Genomic DNA, 27,458 nt, shown 5'->3' with positions numbered 1-27,458 from the left:
AATAGAACTGAAGTTACAAGGAAGTTGATTCATTTTTGTATATGTTTGAGAACTCTCATAATTAAGAAGATGAACATTAAAAACTTAAAAAAATTAACACACTGCTTCAAAGAACTTTTCCCCTAGTACAGACCTTCCTTCCTTCCCTCCTTACCACAAATGCACACAATTTGAATAAAATAAAGGATATCTTTAAGTGTATCATGAAGGTAAAATATTTTGTCATTAAAAAGAATTTTTAAAATAGAGTGTACCCTAAAATCTATACTCAGTCCAGCTTATCAATTTCCCCTGGGCTAATTCACATCAATTCTCTCTCTCCCTTTCTTTACCTCCCCTTACCCCACCCACACCACGTTAACTCTCGCAGTCTAGGTCTGGAGAGTGCCTCATCTACTATTATATTCCAATCAAAAATACCAGGACTTAGGAACTATCCCAATAGCTCAGATGTTCTAACTCAGGGCCCCCTCTACTCATGTTCTACAGCGTATCTCCATCCCAAGCCAAAGAAAAAGTAACACTATTTATCAACTTCTGCAATAACCTAAATTCCAGAAGAGAACTTTTAAAAGTCAAAATCTGATCTGATTTTCAACTCTTATTCTTTTACTGAGCATTCTTTGGTTGGACAAGGTAAAGTTGAGCACAAAATAATCGGAATGCATGGAATGTGAGTTAAATAGTGAGGTATGACTAGAGGGTTCCAGTAACTTTTATATAAGTATTCAACTCCAAATTAGAATTGCTCTTTTTCATTTCACTTGTTTCTTTTTTTGTTTTTGGCTGTACTGCATGGTTTGCAGAATATTAGGTCCTCTGACCAGGGACTGAACCTGGGCATGGGCACACGGCAGCCCTAACCACTGGACCACCAGGGAATTGCCACTGGTTTCTTTTTGTTATTCCTTTTTACTCGTCTTAACCACCTGTTCTTTGATCACTAAAGGGTCCAGCATGTCCAAGACGGTAGTCATCTCTAGTCTTCAAGTCACCCATTCATATTCTCACTCAGAATCACATTTGTTCCCATTTATAATTTATTTCCTCCTCAACTCAGAAAGACCATACACAAAATCAAGAGTCTGGAAACCCTAACAATTTAGGGTTTATATATTTATTTCCAACTCCTAACACTTAATAAAGTTAAGAAAGTAGCACAAAGGTAAGAAAGAACAACAGTATCTCATCACTGCAAGGAGGGCTAATAAAACTGTATAAAATACACGAGAAAGAAAATACACATATCTTCCATCAATGCCAGTGATGAATAAGAACATCCTTTAATCTGTCACACACAAATTGTGGTCACCCGGAAGACACTTTTCTCACTTCAAAGTTATAAAACATATCCACTAACATTCTTATGACTAACGAAGAGTCCATTAATGCTTAAGTATAAGGTAATCATTTTTTCATGAACAGGGCAGAGTTAGGTAAAGGAGAAGAAGGAAATCAATGCTATAAAATAATCCATAAGGTAGGGTGGCAAAATAAATAGCAGTTACTACTTCTACAATAAATTATAATTCTCAAGGTTTCCAAACAAAAATATTTGTTAGAGGAGGGATAAAGTTAGCATGCTAGAGAAGAAAGAACCAAAAAACCAAATAAAAAGAACCTGGATAAAGTCCCAAATTGAACAGTTCTGCTATTCATCAGCTATGTGACCAAATAAATCACATCCTCTCTGGGCCTAGATTTCCTCATTTGTATTATGGATATAAGACTTGATTTGTCTATAAAGATCAAATCAAATAATGGGTATGAAAGTGAACTAAACTTTATACAATTGTTCATGAAAGTGGCAATTTTAAACTCTGAATCTGATGGTTCAAAATTCTATTTGAGTCTGGGTTATTTAGCATTAGCTGGTACTAAGAAATCTGATTAACAAAGAAGTGTGTAAGTAAAGTGAAACTATGCACAACTAGTGAATAGTCCTTGTTTCTGCTGAAAGGCTATACAGATTTTTTTTTTAAGGTGATGAAACTATTTTCCAGGATTAACTGTTGGGATGAAGGACAATCATGTTAGGTAGACATTTCACATCAAGTGAAAGTAGACTTGAGAAAAAACTTTAATGCCTCTAAACAGATCAGCAGATTTCAAATGGACAAGTTGCAAGCACTGAAGTGACTCACTTAGAAGCTATTATCAAGTCAGCAACCAGATAGAATCTAAGATGCTTCACCTTCGAGTCCTCACTGGGCACTCTAAGGTCTCATATTTTGTTTGACCCACAAAGGCTCATTTTCACAGATGCTTCACAGAAACTTGACGTTTCAAGAACTGCAACGTGAGAAAAATGAAACTTGAACAGGTAATGGCTCAAATTTTCAGGACATCTTTGGTTTATTTCATAAAAGGCCTTCAATAAGTATTCAGCAATTCATTCATATGTTTCCCTTAACAGATATCTAGGAAAGTAAAGTGCATAGAATTTATGCCTTGATATGAGAGCATGAATGCTTTGGAGGCTATTTATTTTCACAGTTACTCATCAGAGTAAGTCTTTTTTTATAGTAGTCTTCTATTTAGATGAAAAAAAAATTATTCTGTTATTGCCTATTTTGTTTCCAGATTAAAAAAAGGAAATATATAAAGAGAAAAAACTAAAACAAACAAAAAAAAAACAGAAGAGAAAGAAGGAATGAAAAGGAGGCACCTTATAGAAGCTAATACTTTAAGCAACTCAAGTGGGTTAACTTCAATTAAAATTTAATTCAGCACAAACAATTGGAGGCCCTTGGGCTGGTGGCTCAGTTCCAGCTGCTTGGTAAAAATGAGTATAGCACAGCCACAGGAGACTGGAGCTGGTTCTTAAAAATGACCAAATGTAACTAGTCGACTCACTAAATAGAAAAAAATACTAAGGATGTAGACTTATTTGTTAATTGAGTTTCTTTTTAAAACTTTAAAGGTGTTGATTTTTCAGACATAAAATTAATTCACATAAGAGAATGCTAGACATAGTATATGGCAAATAAGCAAAAAAGAAAAAGTAACAACACAAATCTTTTGGTTCAGATCACTTTACTCCTATTAATTATTCTTCACTAGATTTGTTATATTCTGACTAATACTAAATCACTAACTGAATGACTGAATTGTTGTGGACATCAAACCACACACACCAAGATCCCTGTTACTAAGCATCTGCTTATGTGTCCCAGTTCAACCAGTTAAAGGATTTTATTTATTGAGATCAAATGTGGTATACTGCTGATCCCTGTCTACTTGAAAGTCAATTTGTGGAGCAATCATTTTAAAACAAAATAGCATTTATGAAAAGGTATCAAATACAACTTTTATAATTCTTAACAGATTATAGTTTATAAGCAGAATGTATACTGATAACAGGGCTTTTCGGTGGCTCAGCAGTAAAGAATCCACTTACAATGCAGGAGACACCCAGGTTCAATCCCTGGGTGGAGAAGATCCCCTGGGGGAGGGAATGGCAATCCACTCTACTATTCCTGCCTGGAGAATCCCAAGAACAGAGGGAGCCTGGAGGGCTACAGTCTATAGGGTCTGGACATGAGTTGGACATGACTCAAGTGACCAGAGCACTCAGAACACACACTGATAACAGGTTTAGAAAACCTTTCATTTACAATCCAATTTTCTAATTCAGCTCTTAGTGGCCTCAACAGGATTTCCATCTTTGAAATTATCTCGAAAAAGAACATAAAGACACATGGCAATGAAATTCTCCCTGTCTGTCTGTCTCACACACACACACCGAAAGTACACATGTGATTCAGAATGCATTCATGAGACATGTATCTTCAATTGTAGGACCATTCTAACAAGGGCTTCATGTAGCCCAAGTCAACTTCAGGAAGGGAAAGGACAGTATGTACTTTCCTGCCTGACCAGCAGCAGGAAATGAAAGATTTCTCTAAAAGGCTGGACTGTTCCACTCCACTTAGTCTCTCTGTACCTGTTATTCAAGCTGCTGTTTACTAAAGACATACCTGGAACTCAAACTGATCTCTCAACTTGCTAATGACTATTTTCAGAAGGGTGGAACCACAGAGATAATGAAAGTGATAATGAAAGCAAATTACCTCAAAAATATACTTGGAAATCAGATTTTGTTCTGAGTTTATAAGTCCTTTTAAGATATACAGAGCTATTATTTTCATAGTTCCATTGTAACATTTTAAATTACTTCAAAATTGTTTTAAACTATCATAGTAATCTTCCAAACTTTATGCCATGACAATGGCAACTTACTGTGGGTCTGATTCACACAATGTTACAAATGGTGTGCAGACTTCTAAAGCAGAAGGAAATTAGCAACACCTCAAAGAATGAGAGTTTCAATGTTTAAGATAGGAATGGAAAATGAAAACAAATACTGCTCAGACTTTTAAGGTGGTCTTCAATTTACTTAATTTCTCTGAGAATATCATGGAGGAGGAATTTTATGCACTAGTAATATAACACTGCTTTTAAAATAAAAAGCTAATTTCTTAAAGTTATCATTTCTACTCTCAGTTCCCCAAACCAGAGGAGTTTACCCTAACAACTACATGGCCACACTCAACTACAGCCCAGTCAGTGTGACTGTCTCTCTCATTACTGTTCTCATGCTTTCTTCTCTCTCTTCCCCCAGCCTACCTCTCAGGCTTATCTGTGCTCTGATGATGCTGACTTCTGATTTAGGAACTTCTGATCACAGTGAAGATAGTGGAAGTCTTTAAATAAAGATTTTGATCACTGCCATGAACCTGTTAGCCAGAAAGGCCCTATAACACCAGTGTGATAAAACAATTCTATTCAATGAAAGGTCTGAACATGGTTTGATATGAGTAGTTTCTAATAAGTATGGTGAAGATATTTAACATGTAATAGACACTGAAGAAATGCCAGTTTATTTTCCCCTTCCTCCTTCCTGAGATTAAAAATGAGGTAACTGACCTCCAAGAAGATAAGGTAGCTTGCCCGAGGTCCCAGGGAAACCAGGGACAGGCTCTCTCTGCACAGATCCAGGCCTCTGCCCCTCGCATTTTCTACTATGCCATGGTTGCTCCCCTTTTGATGATGTGATAACATCTTGAAATGTGCCCCACATTTTATTATTTTCACTTACATTTGCCTGAAGCTTTTGTTCAAATGGCAGTTGATAAACTTAAATTCCTCCTAAAACCTACAAACTTTTTTTTAATCTAAAAGTTCTGTAATATGATTGCAGCATAAACCAAAAATTAGGTTTAGAAATTACTCCCACAGAATTATTAAGGCAGCGCTGGCAGGCAGGCAACGGGAGGCTGCTCCAAGTCTCACGGGGGCATATGAATACCTCCAGCACAGTCATCAACACCAACTGAGCTGCAAAGAGAACCTGTCATACACTGCCAGAACTAGAAACTGGCTTGTTCTTATGGATGAAATGTCATGTAACAATAATTTTTTCAGAGCAGAGAGTGGGCTTCTAAAAAGCTCTCAGGAGAGCTCTATTGCTCTCCACCAGCTTGTTCTGGGATCAGTACATTTCACCAAGAAATTAGGCAATTATCAGAAAAAGCAGGAAAACAACCACTGTGGGTACCAAATCTTTTCTCCCCCACAGCTTTCTAAAAACAGTCACATTTAAAGTTTTAAAAATTATAAAAGGTACTTTTTACTACATGATGTTTTATTCTTCTGTGACAACTTTATTCTATTTACATTTTTTTTTGAGCCAATGTTTACTTTCTTGAGGTACCTTCTCTTTGAAATCTTACTTAAGACTACATATTAAGGGTGGTGTTGTTGCTCACTCGTGTCCAACTCTTTAGCGACCCCATGGACTGTAGCCTGCCAGGCTCCTTTGTCCATGGAATTTCTCGGACAAGAATACTGGAGTAGGTTGCCATTTCCTTCTCCAGGGGATCTTCCCAATCCAGGGATCAAACCCATGTCTCCTACTTGGCAGGCAGACTCTTTACCACTGAGTCACCTGCGAAGCCCATATAAGGGTGAAACTCATAGAAAAGGTCTGGAAGAATGATAAACACCAAACCTAAGTTCAATTATCTCTGTGAAGGGGAACTTGATGACCAAGGCTGGGAATGAAGGGGACTCATTACCATTTACTAGCTATATACTTTTAATTGATCTTAGGAAGGTTTTTCCTTTTAAAATATATATTGTAGACCTAAGATTTTTAAAGAAAGCTAAAGAATATAGGCTCCAATATTCAGTGCTCTCTGTTTATTTAACACAAAGCTCTAGGAAATAAACATATATCTCGAGTAGTGGATTTTCTGTGAGAAAACCCTGAATCTTTCATCCCACTTCTGTGTCACTTTTTACATGTAGGGTACATTACATATACAAGCCCTAAACATAGACAAGCCCTCAAATATCAATCAACTTCCAGGAATAATGTCTTAAAAAGTTTATAAGTGAAAAGTGAAACAGATGAGTTAGAAATGGCTGTTACGAGTTCACTTCCTTTTCTGAAATAGATTCCCTTCGTTTTTTGTGCTATTACTGGTATGTACCACAATCAAGCACTGTATTGAGCTGTTCAAAAAAGGCTTTTTTCAAAGCATGGCAGTCAACTCACTTACTCCAAGCCAAAAATGGAATAGGAGGAATCCATGTATTTTAAGACACACTAAGGGTGTGTGCTTGGCGGCATGGTCTATTTTTAGGAGTTATATTGGGAAACTCCCTTTGTGAATGCGTGTAGGAAAAAAACAGTAATAGAAGGGTAACTATAAATTATTTCATTCTTACAACAGTCCTGTCCAATATGAGCCAGGTTTTTCTTCAAATGAACCTGTAGTTCTAATTCTTACAATTTCCAAGGCTTACTTCTACGCTCATATATATAACCAAAGGGGTTCCTAGAAGACTTTATGACTTATTTTCAATAAAGACATTTTTTAAAAACTTTTATTTTTATTTATTTGGCTACATAGAGTCTTAGTTGTGGCGTGTGGGACCTAGTTCCCTAACCAGGGATCGAACCCAGCCCCCCTGTATCAGGAGCGCAGAGTCTTAGCCACTGGACCACCAGGGAATTCCCCAATAAAGACATTTTAAGTCCTCAAAATCTAATTAAGTGAAGCAAAAAAAGAAAATTTTAAGGTCCCATAGAATGATTACCAAGAACAGGGCATGGAATTACAGCTGTCAGATAACTCTCACCTTGTGATGCCCAGAAGAATGCACGTGAATTCTGCTACCCACAAGTGACAGCCTGTCAATACTGTTGCTTGGATACTGTCCATGATTGACATGCTCACAAAATAAACAGCAATGCACGTCGTGGCGTTTGTGTCAAGAGGAATACATTTCCACTGCCACATCCTAAACTGCCTATTGGTATAAATGCTCTCAACCCTTGGCTTAAACCTTTTTAAAAAAAAAAAAAAAGTATGAATGTTCTTCGCCTCAGATCTGTTTGCTAGGGGACAACAGAAGTTCCTGAGGAAAACAGCTTACTGCTTATCAGGGCTCTTCACAGCCCTCTCCACTTTGGTCTATGGAGAGAAAATTAGAAACATCCTTCAACTAGCAAGAACAATCACAGGGCCATAGAGCAAGATAATTGCTCTTACTCTATAATTGTATTTAACCAAATATGGTCAAAATCATATTACAGAAAACTCCTATTATTCCCTGAAAAGTAGATTAAATGAAAAAGACCACAGCAGTAATCAGCCTCCTAAAATTCCATGCTTGGCTTTAAAAATCCAGATACATAGGCCATGTGTTTACTAGCACATGAGAAGTCATCTGCTTAGAAAGTTCTTCATAGTTCCATGCTCATCCTGTAACGTCAAAGATGTCACTGCGTCTACACTAAAATAGCTCCTGGTGCTGCTCTTGAAATATAGGGTAAACATACAATAAGTTCTTAAAAACACAGAGTGGTCACATGCAATATACTGACACTGTGAATTATAATACTTAATGCATGTTAAATGTGTCCATCAATCGGCTGAACTTTAATACATTTCTTTAGAGAACATATGCAAGCAAAGTGACAGATGGGGAGAGGATCAAACTGAAAACAGTAAAGTATGTACTCAAGTTGATCCCCAACTATAACCAAATCTTACCTTTTCAGGTCAACAGTTGTGACACTAAACACAACTCCTTTGAGCCAAAGAATCATGAAGAGCCTCTGGGAAAAGGGGCAGTTTCCTATGCTTTCACCATCACTGCCAGCCTGGGAAACAGAAATGAACATTAAAAAAAAAAATGTCAAAGTGATGATATACAAAACTACAGACCTTTTTCTGAATTTTTAATCAAGGGTACAAGGAGATAGGGAAAGCTGCACTGTGGAAGGAAGAAACTCAGGTCTTTCATTGGCCTCTTTCTTTCACTCTTCTATTTATTTGGCCGTGCCTCGTGGCTTGCAGAATCTTAGCTCTCTCTGACCAGGGATTGACCTCGGGGCTTCAGCAGTGAAAGCACACAATCCTGACCACTGGACCACCAAAGAATTCTCACCTCTTTCTCTTCTTAAAAATGGCTAGCCTAATACAGCACTGTCCAAGAGCACTTTCTGCAATGATAGAAACTACCTGAGTTACCACTGTCCAAAACAGTAGTTATTTGTGATACGTGGCTAATGAGTACTTAAAATGTAGTTGGTTCAACTGAACTGAATTTTATTTACTTCTAATTAATTTATATTTAAACAGCCACATGTGGCTAATGGCTACCATATTGGATAGCACAGGTATAATCAACCCCTAGGGGAACACATATCCTTGCGTTGGGGCAAAAACTATCACAGGTTTTGTGAAATGCAAATTACTTCTTACTCTATGAGACAGTGTTCTTTACAGGGCAACATAAAAAAAGGAAACATGTGCTTGCCTCCAAAGAGTAAACTAATCGCCAAAGTCCCCCAATATTTAAATCACCAATTTAAAATGATAATTTTTAAATTATTCATTACAAAAATCCCGTATCCTGCTTACACATTCCTTCAGGGAACAAGAAAATAACAAAAGATATCTTTAGAATAAGTTATCTGTGAAAGTGAAGTTGCTCTGTCGTGTCTGACTCTTTGCGACCCCATGGACTGTAGCCTACCAGGCTCCTCCATCCATGGGATTTTCCAGGCAAGAGTACTGGAATGGGTGGCCATTTCCTTCTCCAGAAGATCTTCCCAACCCAGGGACTGAACCCGGATCTCCTGCATTGTAGGCAGACGCTTAACTGTCTGAGCCACCAGGGAAGCCAAGTTATCTGTAATCCTGCTTAATAAAGGAAGCAGTTGATTTCACTGAGCTCAACAACGACACAAAATTTTCCTAAAAATCAGAGTGAGACAAATTTTTAACTCCATCATGTAGGTCCCTGAGTTTATAAAGGAGGCAAGGGGGAGCAAGAAATGAGAGAAAGAGCCTACAGGGTGGAAGAGAACACTCTGACACTGACCAGCAGCCAACACAGCCCTCTTCACCATGAAGTCTATGAATAGGGCCAGAAGTTACCTTTCAACACAAGTCACTCAAAGATGTTGGTAAAAATAGCTCATTTTCCTAAAGTAATTCTAAAAAACTTCAGAAGCCATTGCAGTAAAATGCTACATTAGAAAAGTCATTAATTCCTATACTAACAGGGAAATGGAATGGAGTTAAAACAAAAGCAGTTACCTGATTAAAGATAATATTGATACAACCAACAAAACACATGGGCATATAAGGAGGATCTCAGAACTCCACCCTAATCACATAGCACGGGATATGCCTGGTTTCATAAAAAATTTTTTTGATCATTCTTTATCAGTAACAAAACACCAAATTGTAGCCAGCATGAATTATATTCATTTATAATACTACAACTTGTACAAAAATTTACTTCCTAAAAAAGATCTAGTTCTTAAACTTTGGTGTGATTAAAAACAACCTGAAGAGGGGCTTCCCTCGGGGCTCTGATGGTAATCTGCCTGCGATGCAGGAGACCTGGGTTCCATCCCTGGACTGGGGAGATCCCCTGGAGAAGGAAATGGCAACCGACTCCAATATTCTTGCCTGGATAATTCCATGGACAGAGGAGCTTGGTGGGCTACAGTCCATGAGGTCATGACAGAACAACTAACTTTCACGTTTCAAGGAGACAAAGTGAGGCATCTGCTGGATACATGATGAAACACTGATGTGGAAAAGTGAGGACAGTAATTTTTTCTTCAGAGCACAAGTCAGTTTACAGTACTAAGTCATACCACTAGGTTAAATATATAATAAGTCAGCACCCAAATCCGCTTTTTAGAAGATGCTGACCATCTAAACAACATATGGAACACGGGTAACAAACAACTAAAATTTTCACAGATAAAAAGGTAACACACTACCTTTCTACACAGCTTGATGATTAATATTTTCATACAAACCTGTAGCTTCATATGCTCCAATTTTTATTTTATTTTTTGCATTTTTCCCCTCCCAGTTTTAATATCCTTAGCAGCAGAAGTATAAGAAGAAGTTGAACAAATTGAGACTTGCTGGAAAAACAGTAGTTTGATAGACAAAGAATGAGTATGGCTTATCGTCTTCATCCTATTTCATTTATTTAATCTATAAAATTAACTATATTTTCCAAGTCTCTGTGACAGCAGTGTGAAAATAAATAAATTGGTAACGAAGATGTTATATCCAAGCACCGGGAAACACGTTAAACTGAAGACAAGTTGGAGGTAAACAGTGACTGGCCACAGGTCAAAGACACTGCACCTCCACTTCCTACAGTGGTCTGCGCAGCACATCCTAGAGTATGGACAAAGGAATCTCGGTACATTAGCTGCTCCATGAAAACCTGGTCAGACTACAGATGTCCCTGTGTTTTCACCTCTTTTGTCTATAATTTTCTACCAGTTTTACCAATTTACTTCTCTTTCAGGTAGAGCAAAAGCTATCTCTATCTCATACTCCTCATCAAGCTACTTTCCTTTATGCACAAGTAAAAACATAGCACGTAGGAGACTTCCTTGGTGGCCCAGTGGCTAAGACTCTGCGTCTCAATGCAGTGGGCCTGGGTTTGATCCCTGGTCAGGAAACTAGATCCCACATGCCACAACTAATAAGACCCAGTGCAGCGAAATTAATTAATTAATTTTAAAAAAACACAGTATGTGCACTCTCCAATACAAATTTGGAAAAAGGCTTCTTATTAACTACTCTCCTAAAATTCTAAAACAATTCAAATAAGAAATAGTACCATGAATAAGTTTTTCCAAAGTCATAAGACCACTAAAAAATTGGGAGTTACTAGTCAGATGATGTTTTTATAAAGTAGAATGAAACTGTGGAAAAACTCAAGATTTCCAGTAGTCATAAATCAAAACTTTCTCCTTTAATCCAAGTTGTACTAATAAAATTCCATTTCAACAAAGTTAAAGGATCTAAATCAACCTTTTGAGTATCAACTACAATGAATAGTTGGTTCAACTGACTGAGAAGGGTATTATGGTACAGTGTAGTATACAAAAAGCATACTACAACTGGGAATCATGGTATCTTATTCTACACTCAGTTTTGTATTGATGACAAAAATGAACACATAGCATTTAAAAAGACACATATAGCATTTTAAAAAGCATACATATAGCATTTTTAAAGTTTTGCTTTTTCTTTGTTATTTCTTCTAACAGTAACACACACATTTTCAATTTTTTTATTAAATGAAAGATTCTTTAAATTCTATAGTGCTTTAAAACTTTTAAAAGTTCCACACAATTTCATATAATCCCAAAATAACCTTTTTTTACTCCCACCCCTCTACTGCCCCTTTCTCCTTCCGCCCCCCTCACCAGTAGCCACTAGTTTGTGCTCTAAATCTGTGAATCTGCTTCTTTTGTTTTATTCACTGGTTTGTTGCATTTTTTAGATACCACTTATAAGTGATATCATTCAGTACTTGTCTTCTGTTGCCCCCCAAGTTCATCCACGTTGCTGCAAAAGGCAAAATTACATTCTTTTTTATGGTTGAGTAGTATTCCATTGTATGTTATGTATATATGTGTGTATATATATACACACACATACCACATCTTCTTTATCCATTCATCTGTTGATGGGCTCTTAGCTTGCTCCCATATTATTTACCTTGGCAATTGTAAATAATGCTGCTATGAACACTGGGGTGCATGTACCTTTTTGAATCAGTGTTTTTGTTTTTTTCAGATATATTCCTAGGAGTGGAATTCCTGGGTCACATGGTAGTTCTATTCTTAGTTTCTGAGGAAACTGCTATACTGTTTTCCACAGTGGCTGTACCAATTTACACTCTTACCAACTGTGTCTCAGCGTCCCCTTTCTCCACACCCTTGTCAACGTTTGCTATTTGCATTCTTTTTGAGGATTTCCTTTCTGACCAGTGCACGGTGATACCTCATTGTAGTCTTCACTTACATTTCCCTGATGATTGGTGATGCTGAGCATCTTTTCATGTCCTCTTGGCCATCTGCATTTCCTCTTTGGAAAAATGTCTATTTAGTTCTTCAGCCCATTTTTTAATCTGGTTGTTTTGATGTCGAGTTGTATGAACAGTTTATATATTTTGGATATTAATGGATATTAACCCCTTAACAGTCTATCATTTGCAAATATCTTCTTTCATTCAGTAGACTGCCTTATCATTTTGTAGTTGGTTTCCTTTGCTGTGCAAAAGCTTTTAAGTTTCATTAGGTCCCATTTATTTATTTGCTTTTGTTTCTTTGCTTTAGTAGGCAGATCCAAACAAACATTGCTGCAATTTATGTCAAAGATTGTTCTATATGACTTCTAGGTTAATCTAATCAAAGAAAGTCATTTCATGAATTTAGCAGCTAATTTAGACAAAATCCATGCTAAAAGTTGGGCTTCGCTGGTGGCCCTGCAGTAAAGAATCTGCCTGCAATGCAGAAAACCACCTGCAATGCAGGAAACACAGGTTTGACCACTGTGTCAGGAAGATCCCCTGGAGAAGGAAAGGGCAACCCACTTCCGTATTCTTGCCTGGAAAATCTCATGGACAGAGGAGCCAAGAGGGCTACAGTCCATGGGCTTGTGAGAGTCAGACAAAACTTAGTAACTAAACCACCACTACCACACTACAGGTACACTTTAAAACCTCATTTATCAATGTTTTCCTGTAGAAATTTTATAGTATCTGGTCTTACATGTAGGTTTTTAATCCATTTTGAGTTTGTGTATGGTATCAGAGAATATTCTAATTTCATTCTTATACATGTAGCTCCAGTTTTCCCAACACCATTTATCGAAGACGATCTTTGCTCCTTTGCATATTCTTGTCTCCTGCATCATAAATTAATTGACCATAGGTGGGTGGGTTAATGGGCTTATTATAAATCTATAAATCTGTCTTTGTGCCAGTACCACACTGTTTTGATTACTGTAGCTTTTGTAGTACAGTCTAAGGTCAGGAAGCATGATTTCTCCCTCTTTGTTCTTTCTCAAGATTGTTTTGGCTACTCAGGGTCTTTTATATTTCCATACAAAATTTTTAATTATTTGTTCTAGTTCTGTGTGAAATGCCATTGGTATTTTGATAGGGATTGCACTGAATCTGTAGATTGCCTTGGGTTGTTGTTCAGTCACTTAGTCATGTCTGACTCTTTATGAACCCATGGACTGAAGCACCCGAGGCTTCCCTGTCCTTCACCATCTCCTGGAGCTTGCTCAAACTCATGTCCATTGAGTCAGTGATGCCACCCAACCATCTCATCCGCTGTTGTCCCCTTCTCCTGCCTTTAATCTTTCCCAGCACCAGGGTCTTTTCCAATGAGTCAGCTCTTCGTATCAAGTGGCCAAAGTATTGCAGCTTCAGCTTCAGTTCTTCCAATGAATATTCAGGACTGATTTCTATTAGGATTGACTGGTTTGATCTTCTTGCTGTCCAAGAGACTCTTAAAAGTCTTTTCCAGCACCACAGTTCCAAAGCATCAATTCTTTGTCTCTCAGCCTTCTTTATGGTCCACCTCTCACATCTGTACATGACTACTAGAAAACCCATAGCTTTGAATATGTGGACCTTTGTCAGCAAAGTGATGTCTCTGCTTTTTAACACACTGTCTAGGTTTGTCATAGCTCTTCTTCCAAGAAGCAAGCATCTTTTAATTCCACAGCTGCAGTCAACACAGTGATTTTGGAGTCCAAGAATAAAGTCTATCCCTGTTTCCATTTTTTTCCCTGTTATTTGTCTTGAAGTGATGGATCTGGATACCATGATCTTAGTTTTCTGAACGTTGATTATTTAACAATATTAATTCTTTCAATCCAAGAGCATGGTATATTTTTCTATCTGTTTGCACTGCTTTTAATTTCTTTCATCAGTGTTTTATAGTTTTCTGAGTATAGGTCTTTTAACTCTATTACTTTTAAAACAAAAACTGAAACACTACAGAAGGTCAGAGTTCCCCTGCCCTTGAGCCATTCACCAGTCATTCTTATAGGTTTTTATTTTCTACATACACACTACTTTTTCTTTTAAACATGTGATCATACTGCATAGTTTTTTATAACATATTATTCCCAAACTAACATAATCAGTCCTCTGGAGACTGTAAATGTCCCAACCAGGATGGCATCAGAGAAGGCCAAGGAGGGAGCCAGGGCCTTCAACACTGCCAGCCAGTGATGAGAACCCTCCCTTCTCCTTGGCAGGAGGGAAGTGGGGTGAGGGGTGTCAGAAAAGGAGGCCTAGAACAGAGTAGCCAGGACTTTTTCAAGCTCAACCAGCTTTAAAGAGGCCACTTCAAACTGGGGTGTCAGTGGAGACCCCATGGGGAGCTGGAACTCTGATCCTGGCCCAGCGATACTGAGGAGCCTCCCACCTTGGGTATCAGTGGAGGCCAAGCGGGGCACACGGACTTCCATCTCTACCTGGACATCTATCGCCACCCGGCTTCTCCTTCCCACCATCCTTCTTCTCTCCCACCCTCTTCCAGACGAATGTCAGAGAAGCCTTATTTGCATGTCAGAGAAGTTTAAAGAGAAGGTTTAAATAAGATCCAGAGTTTCATAACATAGTAAGAAAATGTTTAGGTTTCAACTGAAAATCACTTGTCATACCAATAACCATATCAAACTGAATTTTAAAAAAAGCAGTCAAAAGATGTCAATATCAAGATGACAGAAATGTCAGAATTATCTGACAAAGATTTTAAAGCTGCCATGATAAAGATGCTTCAATGAGCAAGTATGAACAGCTTAAAACATAAAAACAAACATAAAAATAACTTCAGCAAAGAAATTCAAGATATAAGGAGGAACCAGAAAACAAAACATTGGAGACCCCCTCCCCCAACCACCCAAGGCCCATTAGTAAAGGATCTGGTAAATGTTATCACCCCACCAGAGGGTGGAAGTCAGGGCTAACCCATTTGGCCTTTGCTGGCATGGGTGGGGGATAGGACCTGTGGTGTCTGGAGTAGAGCAGCTATTGTCTGAAAGTTTTCTGTCTTGCTTAGGCCGTCCCTTTCCTGGTTTTCTGGCTAGAGACAGCAGACTTCTGTTGGTGGTGGTGTTTTGTCTGCAGCTGTAGGTGTTTCCAGGTTGCTGGTTTTTGTAGTGCCAAGTCTGGGATATACGAAGCAAGAACTCAGGAAACTCACCACCACCATCCACTACTCCATCTTCCCAGAAGTGCAAGTTTTTCCGATGTATTAAATTTTAAAAGCAAAACTAATACAATGGATTATTACTAAGCCATAAAAAAGAAATAATGCCATTTGCAGCAACAAGGATAAATCTAGAGTGTATATTAATAAGCAAAGTTAAGTCTGAAAGACACATACTATATGATATCACTTATATGTGGAATCTAAAACACAACACAGATGAACATTTGGAAGTGGAAAAGAAAATGAAAACTATATATGTATAACTGAATCATTTTGCTGTATGTCAGAAATTAACACAACATTGCAAAGCAACTATATGTCAATAAAATTTATAAAAATTAAAACACAAAATTAAAAATATATAAAAGGTGGTAGTATACATACATAAAATGAAGTGCTAATACATTCTATAACTTGGATGAACTTTGAATAATTATGTTAAATAAAAGGGGCCAGGGACTTCCTCGGTGGTTCAGTGGCTAAGACTCTGCACTCCCAATGCAAGCGGCCAGGGTTCAATCCCTGATCAGGGAACCAGATCCCACATGCTGCAATAAGGCTCAGTGCAGCCAAATAAAGAGAAACATTTAAAAAGTAGCAATAAAGTTAAAAAAAAAAAAAAAAAAGCAGCTAGTAACAAAAGATCACATGATTTCATTTATATGAAATGTCCAAAATAGGCAAATCCAAAGAGACAGATTAGTAGTTGCCTACGGCTAAGGATAGGGGAGAGAGGTTGGAAAAAAAAGGGAGTTGAGAAGGACTGCTAATGGGTAGTTATTTCTTTTTGAAGTGATAAAAATGTTCTAAAATTAGACTGTGCTGATGGTTGCATAACTTTGTGAGTATACCAAGAAACCACTGAATTGTACATTTGAAATGGGTGAATTGAGTAATATCTGAATATCGCGATAAAGCTGTTTTAAATGTATATACAGATTACAAGTATAAATATATACAGACTAGACAAAACTTTAATTTGGAATACATAGTTTTTAAACTATGATTTCATATTACAGAAAACATTTTTTTAAAAATTAATTATTCCGAATAATCAAAGCAAAAACATGAACAATACCACTGACAGAAACAACCACTAATTCCATACAAATAATGCGTCTTAGCATTCATTTAGGTTTTGCTCTTATAAAAAGGGTGCTTTTGTTTAATCTGTGATCGAGAGCTCTTCTTGTACACTTTCTATTCCTCACCCTCTCCCATCCCACCTCTGTTGTAATTCTTGAATTGCCCAATACTAGTATTTATTCAGAAACTACCCAGATTAACTACTACATTGCAGAAGAGGAGTCAGTGGTAGGTGCCATAAATATTTTTAATGTTTTACTAATTCAAGGTTAAGGAACTGCTCACTTAGAAAAGCCAGTTTAATCAGTTTTCAGAATAGTCAGATTTTAAAACACCCTCGGAAGAGAGCTTTAACTTGGTTTCTCTATATCTCTTTGTGTTGAAGGGGCTGGGGGTGAAGGGTGCTATGACTAGGGGAAGAGAAAGAAGCATCATAGAAATAACTCCATAAATAAAGGCAACGGATGTGTAAAGGAAGAATTATCACATCCCAAGCTCTGCTCATGTAAATAAAACAAAGCCAGTCAATCAGAGGACATTGAAAAGACCTCAGTTGCTACCATTTTTCTTGTTCAGTATTACCAATCCATGAAGTCTACTCTCCAGATGAGAGTCAGTGCAATTTAGAGAAGAACAGATTAGTTTGAAAAAAAATTACATGAGGAATAGATACCATGCTTAGACGAAACTCCAGGGTAGGCTGTTAAGAGTTCATGTGAAACATTTACCATGTTGAAGATGAACTCTATACTCTCCCAAAACAAGCTCTTCACATGTTTTAATCTAGTTAACCCTTATATCCTTCTCACGTGCAGCAGAGGATGGTGGTTAAGAGTTAAGAGTCAGACTCCTAGACAATTCCAGCACATCCCAGCTGTGTGACTTTCAAAAGTGATTTAACCTTTCAGGGCCTGTTTCTGTCTTCTATAAAATGGGAACAGTAACATGAACTACCTAACTGGATTGTTTGGAAGAACTGAATGAATTAATATATTAAAGGGCTTAGAACAGCACAAAGCACTAAAACAGGGAGATGAGTGAATTGTTCATTGTATGTCCTTTCATACTTTTTGATATTCATACCATGCACATGAATCTCTCATGTAACAACAACAACAAAAAGCAAGCAATCAAAAACCTTCCTGCATGCATGCTAAGTCGCTTTGGTGGTATCTGACTCTTTGCGACCCTGTGGACTGTAGCTTGCCAGGCTCCTCTGTCCATGGGATTCTCTAGGCAAGAATACTGCAGTGGGTTGACATGCCCTACTCCAGGGGATCTTCTCGACCCAGGGATCGAACCCGAGTCTCTTATATCTCCTTCATTGCCAGGGGGATTCTTTACCACTAGCACCACCTGGGAAGCCCCAGAAACCTTCCTACCCTAGGAAATTCCCTGGTGGTCCAGTGTTTAGGACTCTGCTTGCACTGCAGGACTGTGGGTGGCACAGGCTTGATACCTGGTCAGGGAACTAAGATCCCACATGCTGTGTGATTCAGCCAAGAAAGAAAGAAAGAAAGAAAAAACTTCCTGCCCTCAACATATGAAAATTAAGTGAAACATAAGTTATAGATGAATGTGGAAAAGACCTGAAAATAAAAGAAATCCACGTAGAAACTGGATTCTCAAAACCTTAGGATACATAAATCCCTAAGGAAGTGGGTTTAAAACAGATTACCAGGTCTCACCTCCAGACACTGATTCAGAACATCTGTGGTGGGGTACAGGAATCTGCAGTTTTTAACAAGTACTTCAAACAATTCTAATTCTCATGCATTTGGTGGGCAGACCATATTTTGGTAAACACTGACATGGAGAGAAAACATGCCAAAAAATAAAAGACAGGAAAGAACTTTACTCCACCGTTAAACTTTGAATTCCTCATGATGCCTTTTGGACTCTGCTCTTTGTAAGCCAGCAATCTAGTCACGATTTGCTAGGGTCGGATTTGATAAATAACAGTCTCCTCTCATACTTTAAAGGAATGCCAAGCTATCTTGCCTCAAACTTGGCAAAAGTCAAGTTACTTAAACCAAACTAGTAGCCTAAAGCCTCTTAAAGCCTAAACACTCATTCTTATTCCACACAATCTAAGAAGCAGAGGCAAGTATCTTTTGGTACAAAACAGTATATTAAAGTTTCTAGAAGCTTATCTTAAGCCAAAGAGTCAGACATGACGGAGCGAGTAAACCACTACTGTGCTGTGCTTAGTCATTCAGTCATGTCTGACTCTTTGCGACCCCATGGACTGTCGCCCACCAGGCTTCTCTGTCCATGGGGATTCTCCAGGCAAGAATACTGGAGTAGATTGCCATGCCCTCCTCCAGGGGACCTTCCCGACCCAGGGATCGAAGCCAGGTCTCCTGCTTTGCTGGCGGATTCTTTATACCTTCTGAGCCACCAGAGAAGCCCACTACCACCACTGTCTATATCTTAAGACCAAATATAATGTCAAAGACAATGATGGTGACCTAGAATCCTTTACAGATCAAGTCCTTTATGCTGCAGGATGACTATATCTGGCTTAAAAGAACAATTACACATTTTAATTAGTATGTTATACTACTAAATGACTTGTCAAGAGAAGAAAAAAAAAACCAAATTCTGCTGTGATTTAGGGATGAGAACCAATACCTGATTTTCCACTAAAAAACTGTATGTGTGTGTGTGTGTGCATGCTCAGTCATGTTCAACTCTTTGCAACTCCATGGACTGGTGGCTGCAGTCCACGGGGATTCTCCAGGCAAGAATACTGGAGTGGGTTGCCATGCCATCCTCCAGGGGATTTTCCCAACCCAGGGATCAAAGCTGTGTCTCTTATGTCGCCTGCCTTGGCAAGTGAGTTCTTCATCACTAGCATCACCTGGGAAGCCCTTATCATGCTTACCTATCTGAAACAAGCCACTAAAATCTATAGTTATTACTAAAGTCTTTAAGATTCAAAGTTACTTGAATGCCATTGTAAGAAATCCGTAAGATACATGATTAAGCCAATTGTTTTAGCTAAATGTCAAGGTATGGACAGTTCTCTCACAACTGTCCAGTTATCAAATAGGAGTGATAATTCAACTCCAGTAGTTTCAAAGGTTGTCAGTTTCTTTCCTTCAATAAGTGATCAAATTATGATTCAACTATCTACCTTAGCTAATACATTTTTTTAAAAACTTATAAACATGTACAATGGCTCAGACAGTCAAGAATCTGCCTGCAAAAAAAAAAAGAATCTGCCTGCAATGCAGGAGACCCAGGTTTGAGCCCTGGGTCAGGAAGATCCCCTGGAGAAGGAAATGGCTACCCACTCCAGTGTTCCTGCCTGGAGAATCCCACGGACAGAGGAGCCTGGCGGGCTACAGTCCATGGGGTCACAAAGAGTTGGACATGACTGAGTGACTAAGCACAGCACAGCAAACATGTACAACAGTCTTTAAAAATGAGGTCTTGGATTTCCCTGGTTGTCCAGTGGTTAAGAATACACCCACCGATGCAAAGAACAAAGGTTGGATCCCTGATCTGGGAAGATCCCACATGCTGTGGGGCAGCTAAGCCCACGCATTACAACTACTGAGCCTGTGCTCTAGGAGCCTGCGAGCTGCAACTATTGAGCCCACATGCTGCAACTACTGAAGCCTGTGCCCCCTAGAACCCATGCTTCACAACGAGAAGTTACTGCAATGAGAAGCCTGCACGTGACAACTGAAGAGTAGCCCCTGCTTGCTCCAACTGGAGAAAGCCTGGGCATAGTAACAAGGACCCATGCATGTATGCATGCTAAGTCGCTTCAGTCGTGTCTGACTCTGGGCAACCCCACAGACAGCAGCTCACCAGGCTCCTCTGTCCCTGGGATTCTCCAGGCAAGAATACTGGAGTGGGTTGACCCAGGGCAACCATAAATAAATAATTTTTTTAAAAAATGAGGTCTTGCAAAAGTTTTCTTTCTTTCCTAGAGTGAATCCCTACTACTATTCCTTTATCCCCTTGCATTCATCCTGTACAACAGGCAGTAAATATGTGGACACCTTCATGACGAAAGTCACATTACCCTCATCTGAATGCCCCTGGCTGCACCTGTCCTTCAGGTCAAGCTCCAGTCTCACCCGCAAGAGAACTTTCTGTTCCAGATTTTCAAACCCTGATTTCAACACAAATAAGCAGATTGTTTGTTTGTTTGTTTGTTTTTTAGTTAGGACATGGAGATCTTTTTAGTTTTGGCATGTGGGAAGAAGATCTTGTTAAAATGCAGATTCTCATTCAGTATGTCCTGGGTAAAGCCCAAGATTCTGAGTCTCACAAACTCCTAAGATATAGCAACTCTACATCATTTTTTAAAAGTTAATTGTGACTTGCCTTATGATTCTTAAAACACTACTATGTATCATTACTTTAATATTCGTATCTCTGCACTGTATCTCCTGAACTAGACTATAAACTCAGTGACACACCATACTTTGTTTAATCTATCGGACTTCATCTGCTGCAAATGTCTCACTATTTAATAGCTTTCTATTGGTTGCTAACAATGAAAGCTTTTGAATCACAAAAAAAGGATTATCAGTATAGAAAAACTTAAGTCAAATCTTTCTGATTTAATAAGTTTTTTCAAAAAATTTAATTAGGTCTCCAAATCACATTGGGATAAAGTTAACAAACCACAGAAACCGCTACAAGCAAAGTCTGACAGTTGCTTGCCCAAGATTCATTCTCCCATTTTTTTTTTTTTTTTTTTTTGCTGATAGACCTTGAAATTTTGATCAGCAATCCATTCCTCCCTCCCCTAAGAGACACAGGGGATGATAACCCAATCTCCAATTCTAGGGGTAAATCCTGACTGATTCTAAGCCAGTCATGATAGTTCCAATCCTCTTGCCAGTGACTGACAGTATAGTCATGTGACCCAGTTCTAGTCAACAGTCCCCACAGAAAAGTTTCTCACTCTTAAGACAAAGATACCAGGAGAGGAAATCCTTCAGTGAGAAACCTGTGGCTGATGTGCCCAACTTAACAGTAACCTGAGGCTACAACCAACACAAGAAAATCACACAGTAGCCAGTCTCCCTGTTCACTAGGCACTTTGTTTTAGTGGTTTAAGACAATCTGGGGCAAAGTTTTCTGTTATTTACAAACATAAGTATCCAAACTAACATTGCCATTTATCTCCAATTAAGACTAGCAGGAAGAGGGAATTCCCTAGTGGTGCAGAGGTTAGGACTCCACAATCTCACTGCCCAGGGTGTGGGTTCAATTTCTGGCCAGGGAAGATCCTGCAAGCCTCCACAGCACAGCAAAAAAAAAAAACAAAAGGAGGAAAAAAAATATGTAAATGTGGTACGGAATGAAAGAAGAAAATTCACAAGGTAAGTTAAAGGAGATATAATAACCAGGGCTCTGGCTTGTTTACAATTAATTCTATTTTCATAGGCTGCCATTCAGACTTTGCTCTAGGATTTCAGCAGTCTGTGTGATACTTGCCACTGAAGTTCAAGCTATGAGCTCTTCTTCCTCATTCACAAACATCTTACATACACCTCCTTGCCTAGGACCCAGATATATTTATTTATTCAACATATATTTACTGAGGACTCACTATCTCCCAAGTGCTGTTGATTGGCACTGGAGAAACAACTGTGAATGAGAAAGATAACAGCTGACTTCATGACTGTGGAAGAAAACAGAATAAACCCATCAAGTTAAAATTGTAAACTGCAATAAGTACCTAAAGGGAAACAAAGTACTAAGAGAGAGGACAAGGAGCGCCTACTTGAGATAAGATGGTCCTAAAAGATTAGACCTTAAGAATGAGAAGAAACCAGCCCCACAAAGAGCCAGTGTGACTAGATTGCTATGAATACTAGAGAAAGTGGTGTTGGAGGGGGCCAGATCATGAAAGACTTTCTAGACCAAACTAAGGAATTTAAACTTATACTCGCAGAAGGAACAATTTTATATTCATTGAACGAATGTTTACCATGCACCCTCTATGTAAAAAAAAAAAAATTACTTAACATAAGAGCAAGGATTCTGAAAGCAGAGAACCTGGTTTGACATAAGGGTTCTTCTACTTAACACCTGTATGATACTGGGCACATACTTAACCTCTGGAACTCAGTTTCCTTATATATGAAAGGGGAATAATATCCATTTCATAGTATTTATGAGATTAAATGAGTTAATATTATGAAGATCTCTTAAAATATTGCCAGCATGTGGTAGGTGCTTGGTAACAAAGTATGTGCCAAGAAGAGAATATATTCCAACTTTACGGAATGAGCATGTGTGTGTGCGTGTTGGGAGGAGTATGTGTGTGTTAATGGGGTACAACTTTATGGAATCGGCATGCGTGTGTTGGGAGGGGAGTTTGTGTGTGTTAGGTGTGTGTCTGTGTGGAGAGGGTAATAGGATACCACTGAAGGGTTTTGGTAGGTGGGGGTACATGAGGGTAAAATCCAATTTCAATTTCAAGACAATAAATAACACTTGCTACCAAGTGGAAAACAGGTTGGGAGCATGGAGCTGATGAATAATGGAAGCTGAGAGATCTACTGCAATAGTCCCAGCGGGATGTGGCTTGGATTACAGGGAGGCAATGAAGGTGGAAAGAAATGCATGGATTAAATTTAATTTGGAAGGGTACAATCCTACATTGTGGATGGTTTGGATGTGGGAAGTGAGGGAAAGGAAGAAATCAAGTATCTTCTAGATTTCTGGGTTTCAGCAACTGGGTAGAGAAAAGCCTCAAGATGGATGGAGGTGAGGCTGTGCCTGCCTATTCTTTGTTGGAGGACAGAAAGAGAAATCCCTTCAAGCGATAACCACTTACAGCTCTTAACCACAAGAGCTATAACCTTAATTTGAAGGTATTTCTCGGGTGTGGGAGACTACAAACCAAAATCAACATTGTTTATACCTCAGGACAGACTTGGGGAAAGGTAGAAACAGGGGTATTAACTTTATACATCTCTGTACTGTTTTTTCTTAAGATTTAAGAAAAAATTTAAGAAAATGTCCCACATGTTTATACATGATAATCTTATTCCTGGCTTCTCATCACTGTCAAAAAATTAAGCTGTTCAAATATGACAGCATTTTTTTTTCAAGCACTATGAAGAACTCAAAAGAAATTCTGAATGCAAACTCAAAAACTACTACCTGAACTAACATAGGGAATTAATGACAGTCAAGATTCTATTGAGTACTACTTTTGTTCTCCATTACATATTTGAAGTGTATGCTGAAAATGAAAACAAAGGTTCTAATCAAGATTAAAATCAAATCTGAACTGTCCCAGCCAGAATCATTTGTTAAAACTAAGTGCCAGATATACAATGACCAGGTTTTCCATCTAAGAACAACAGAACCATAATGGAAAAAAACAAGCTCTGTTCACAGTCAGTCCACCCAAAGTCTAAATTAGGAGGAACAAAGTCTATTATCTCTTCAGAACAAATTATAATCCATATAACTAAAAACACTGAATGATAAGAAAGAAAAAAAAAAAGACAGCCAAAGGTATAACCCTTTTCCTTGTCTGGATCAATCTTGAGAGTATTCCTTATAAGAATCAATAATAATAAGTGAAAATGTTGCCAAAACTGCCTGCAAACAAGTTAACAGCTACTGTTTAATTTAGTGGTTAATTTCTCATTCAACATGCACTATAGGAAAGTGCTTTTTATTGATATATTAATCCTCACAATAACCACATGAAGTTAGGTATTGTTTTCTTCATATAACTAAGTAACTTGCCATAGGTCATACAACTGAGGAATGGCAGAACTGAAGTTTGAACTTTAAATTCATGCTATTAACCACGTTTACAGTTTCTAACACCAAGGTAAGAACGAAAACCTGGAATGGCACCTGCTTAGTCTCATGATCTATATGGTACAACCACCATCTTACACATGACGTTCCTATCAAGTAAATTAAATTACCTGAACCACAACCATGACAATGTGATCCAAAATGTTATTTAAAATTTTCTAGCAGCCTTTTTTAAAAAGAAAAAAAAGTGAAATTAATTTAAATACTATTTTATTTTATCCAATATATCTAAATATTATTAGTATAATTTGAACATATAATCAACAGAGTTGTTAGCTTATTTTCTTTGTACTAAATCTTTGAAATCTGGTGTATATTTTATACTTAAGAGTACATCACAATTCAAACAAGCACTTAACAACCACATATGGCTAGTGGCTATCATACCAGACAGCACATGGCCAGATAAACAGTCTGTGAACAACAAACACTAATGTCTGTCACCGAGACCATGTACTAAAGGTCATGTACCTGATGCATCAACTCAACACTGAAACTCAGATTATTTACTCTTATTTCAAACAAACTTTAATGAGTTTGTTTATCTGGCTTACCCAAGCCACAAAAGACTACAATAGAAAATTAAAGGAAATGGGCTGCATCAATAGAGTTCAGCTGGCAAAGGAAGAAATAGAAAACACACACATAAACACACATGCAGCCATGGTATGCACGCACACACACACACAGGAGATTCAAAAAACACAATAGCTGAGGCCCTTTAGCAGAAAGGCAAAAATAGTCCACGTAGCTCAACAGTTTCTGAGGCCATCAAGCATTTCTGAATTTGTATTCAGAACGCTGACATTAACTGACAGTTAAATTCAGCATTTTAAGAAGTCCAGGAAGTATTAACATATTTTAGAAATATTTTCATTTAAAATCAATTTTAGACTTCCCTGGTTGGTGCAGTGGATAGGAATCCACCTGCCAGTGCAGGGGACATGGATTTGATCCATGGTCCAGGAAGATTTCACAGGCCCCGAGGCAGCTAAGCCCCTGCGCCACAGCTACTGAAGCCTCCCTGCCTAGAGCCCACGCTCCACAATGAGAGAAGTCACTGCACTGAGACGCCCATGTATCACACTAGAGAGTAGTGCCCCCGTCCCCACAACTACATAAAGGCCGTGCACAGCCAGGAAGACCCAGAACAATGACAAAGTAAATAAGTTTTAAAAACAAATAAAACCAATTATAACTCTACACTATTTTTGTAAATTTTCTATAATCTAAAACTATTCCAAAATTATAAAGTTAGCTTTAAAAAAACAATCTGAAGCATTTAGTATGGCCCAGTAGTTCGCTGGGCTGGATGAAGCACAAGCTGGAATCAAGGTTGCCAGGAGAAACATCAATAACCTCAGATATGCAGATGACACCACCCTTATGGCAGAAAGTGAAGAACTAAAGAGCCTCTTGATGAAAGTGAAAAAGGAGTGAGAAAGTTGGCTTAAAGCTCAACATTCAGAAAACTAAGACCATGGTATCTAGTCCCATCACTTCATGGCAAATAGATGGGGAAACAGTGGTAACAGTGGCTGACTATTTTTCTGGGCTCCAAAATCAGTGCAGATGGTGATTACAGCCATAAAATTAAAAGATGTTTACTCCTTGGAAGGAAAGTTATGACCAACCTAGATAGCATATTAAAAAGCAGAGACATTACTTTGTCAATAAAGGTCTGTCTAGTCAAGACTATGGTTTTTCCAGTAGTCATGTATGGATGTGAGAGTTGGACTATCAAGAAAGCTGAGCGCTGAACAATTGATGCTTTTGAACTGTGGTGTTGGAGAAGACTCTTGAGAGTTCCTTGGACTGCAAGGAGATCCAACCAGTCCATCCTAAAGGAGATCAGTCCTGGGTGTTCATTGGTAGGACTGATGCTGAAGCTGAAACTCCAATACTTTGGCCACCTGATGCAAAGAGTTGACTCATTTGAAAAGACCCTGATGCTGGGAACGATTGAAGGCAGGAGGAGAAGGGGACGACAGAGGATGTAATGGTTGGATGGCATCACCAACTCAATGGACATAGGTTTGGGTGGACTTCGTGAGTTGGTGATGGACAGGGAGGCCTGGCGTGCTGCAGTTCATGGGGTCACAAAGAGTTGGACGCGACTGAGGGACTGAACTGTAGTTCCCATAAGATCAACCCTCTGCACCCAGAACAATGATAACATCGAGACAGAAACTACCACTTGGGGCGAACTACACTGCAGAATGAACAGAAGCAACATATGCTGGAGGGGAGCTGATACCCAGGAGGAAAATGCACTGGACAAGCTTCTCCAATTTTTATCTTTTAACCTTGTGCTATGCAAGGCAGCTAAAATTCCAATGAACAATTCACAGTCCTGCTGGCTTAAAGAAGCAAAGAACAGAGTTCAGTGATTCAGGGAAACCATCACCAGTGGAAAATAACATCGAACATCACGAAAAGGAGAACTAGAGGGAGAGAGTCCTAAAATCTGCACAAAACTCTGTGTAGATCTCTGGCTGATCCCTGGCATATACATGCATAGGGCAGATTCCAAGTAGGCCAGCTAAAAGAACTGAATTGAAATATGAGCTGCCTTCACTTCAAGAGACATTTGAGTTCAGTCGAGTAAACTATCAGCCTGAAAAAAAAAAGAAGAAAGAAAAAAAAATACTCTTCAGAAGAATATAACAAAATCCAAATTTTCTACAATTTATTATTCACAATATCCAGAATATAATCCAAATGATTCCCTATAAAAACATGAAAAAACATGAACCGTTTTCAAGAGAAAAAATCATCAAGGAGACAGATGGTAAACTGATCCAGATGCTGCATTTTACAGACAAGGATTTTTTTTTTTAAGTATTATTTATTTGGCTGCACCGAGTCTTAGGAGCAGCATGCTGTATCTTTGATCTTCATTGCAGCATGTGGAATCTTTAGCTGGGGCATGCAGGATCTAGTTCTCTGATCAGGGAGTGCACCCAGG

At 38.4% G+C, this 27,458-nt stretch overlaps 1 protein-coding gene across 1 annotated transcript in view; it reads right to left on the bottom strand.

Annotated features, from left to right (window-relative positions):
• Positions 1–27,458, bottom strand: part of CLIC4 (chloride intracellular channel 4) — a 72,747-nt gene that overhangs the window by 25,187 nt on the left and 20,102 nt on the right. Inside the window, exon 2 of the mRNA XM_065930077.1 lies at positions 8,067–8,176. Coding sequence (XP_065786149.1) covers positions 8,067–8,176 — 110 coding nt within the window. The remainder of the gene's footprint in view (positions 1–8,066; positions 8,177–27,458) is intronic.

Source organism: Muntiacus reevesi, chromosome 3, assembly GCF_963930625.1.
Source record: "Muntiacus reevesi chromosome 3, mMunRee1.1, whole genome shotgun sequence".
Lineage (NCBI taxonomy): Eukaryota > Metazoa > Chordata > Mammalia > Artiodactyla > Cervidae > Muntiacus > Muntiacus reevesi.
Note: the sequence above shows the minus strand (reverse complement) of the source record. Positions and strands in the feature narration are given on the sequence as shown.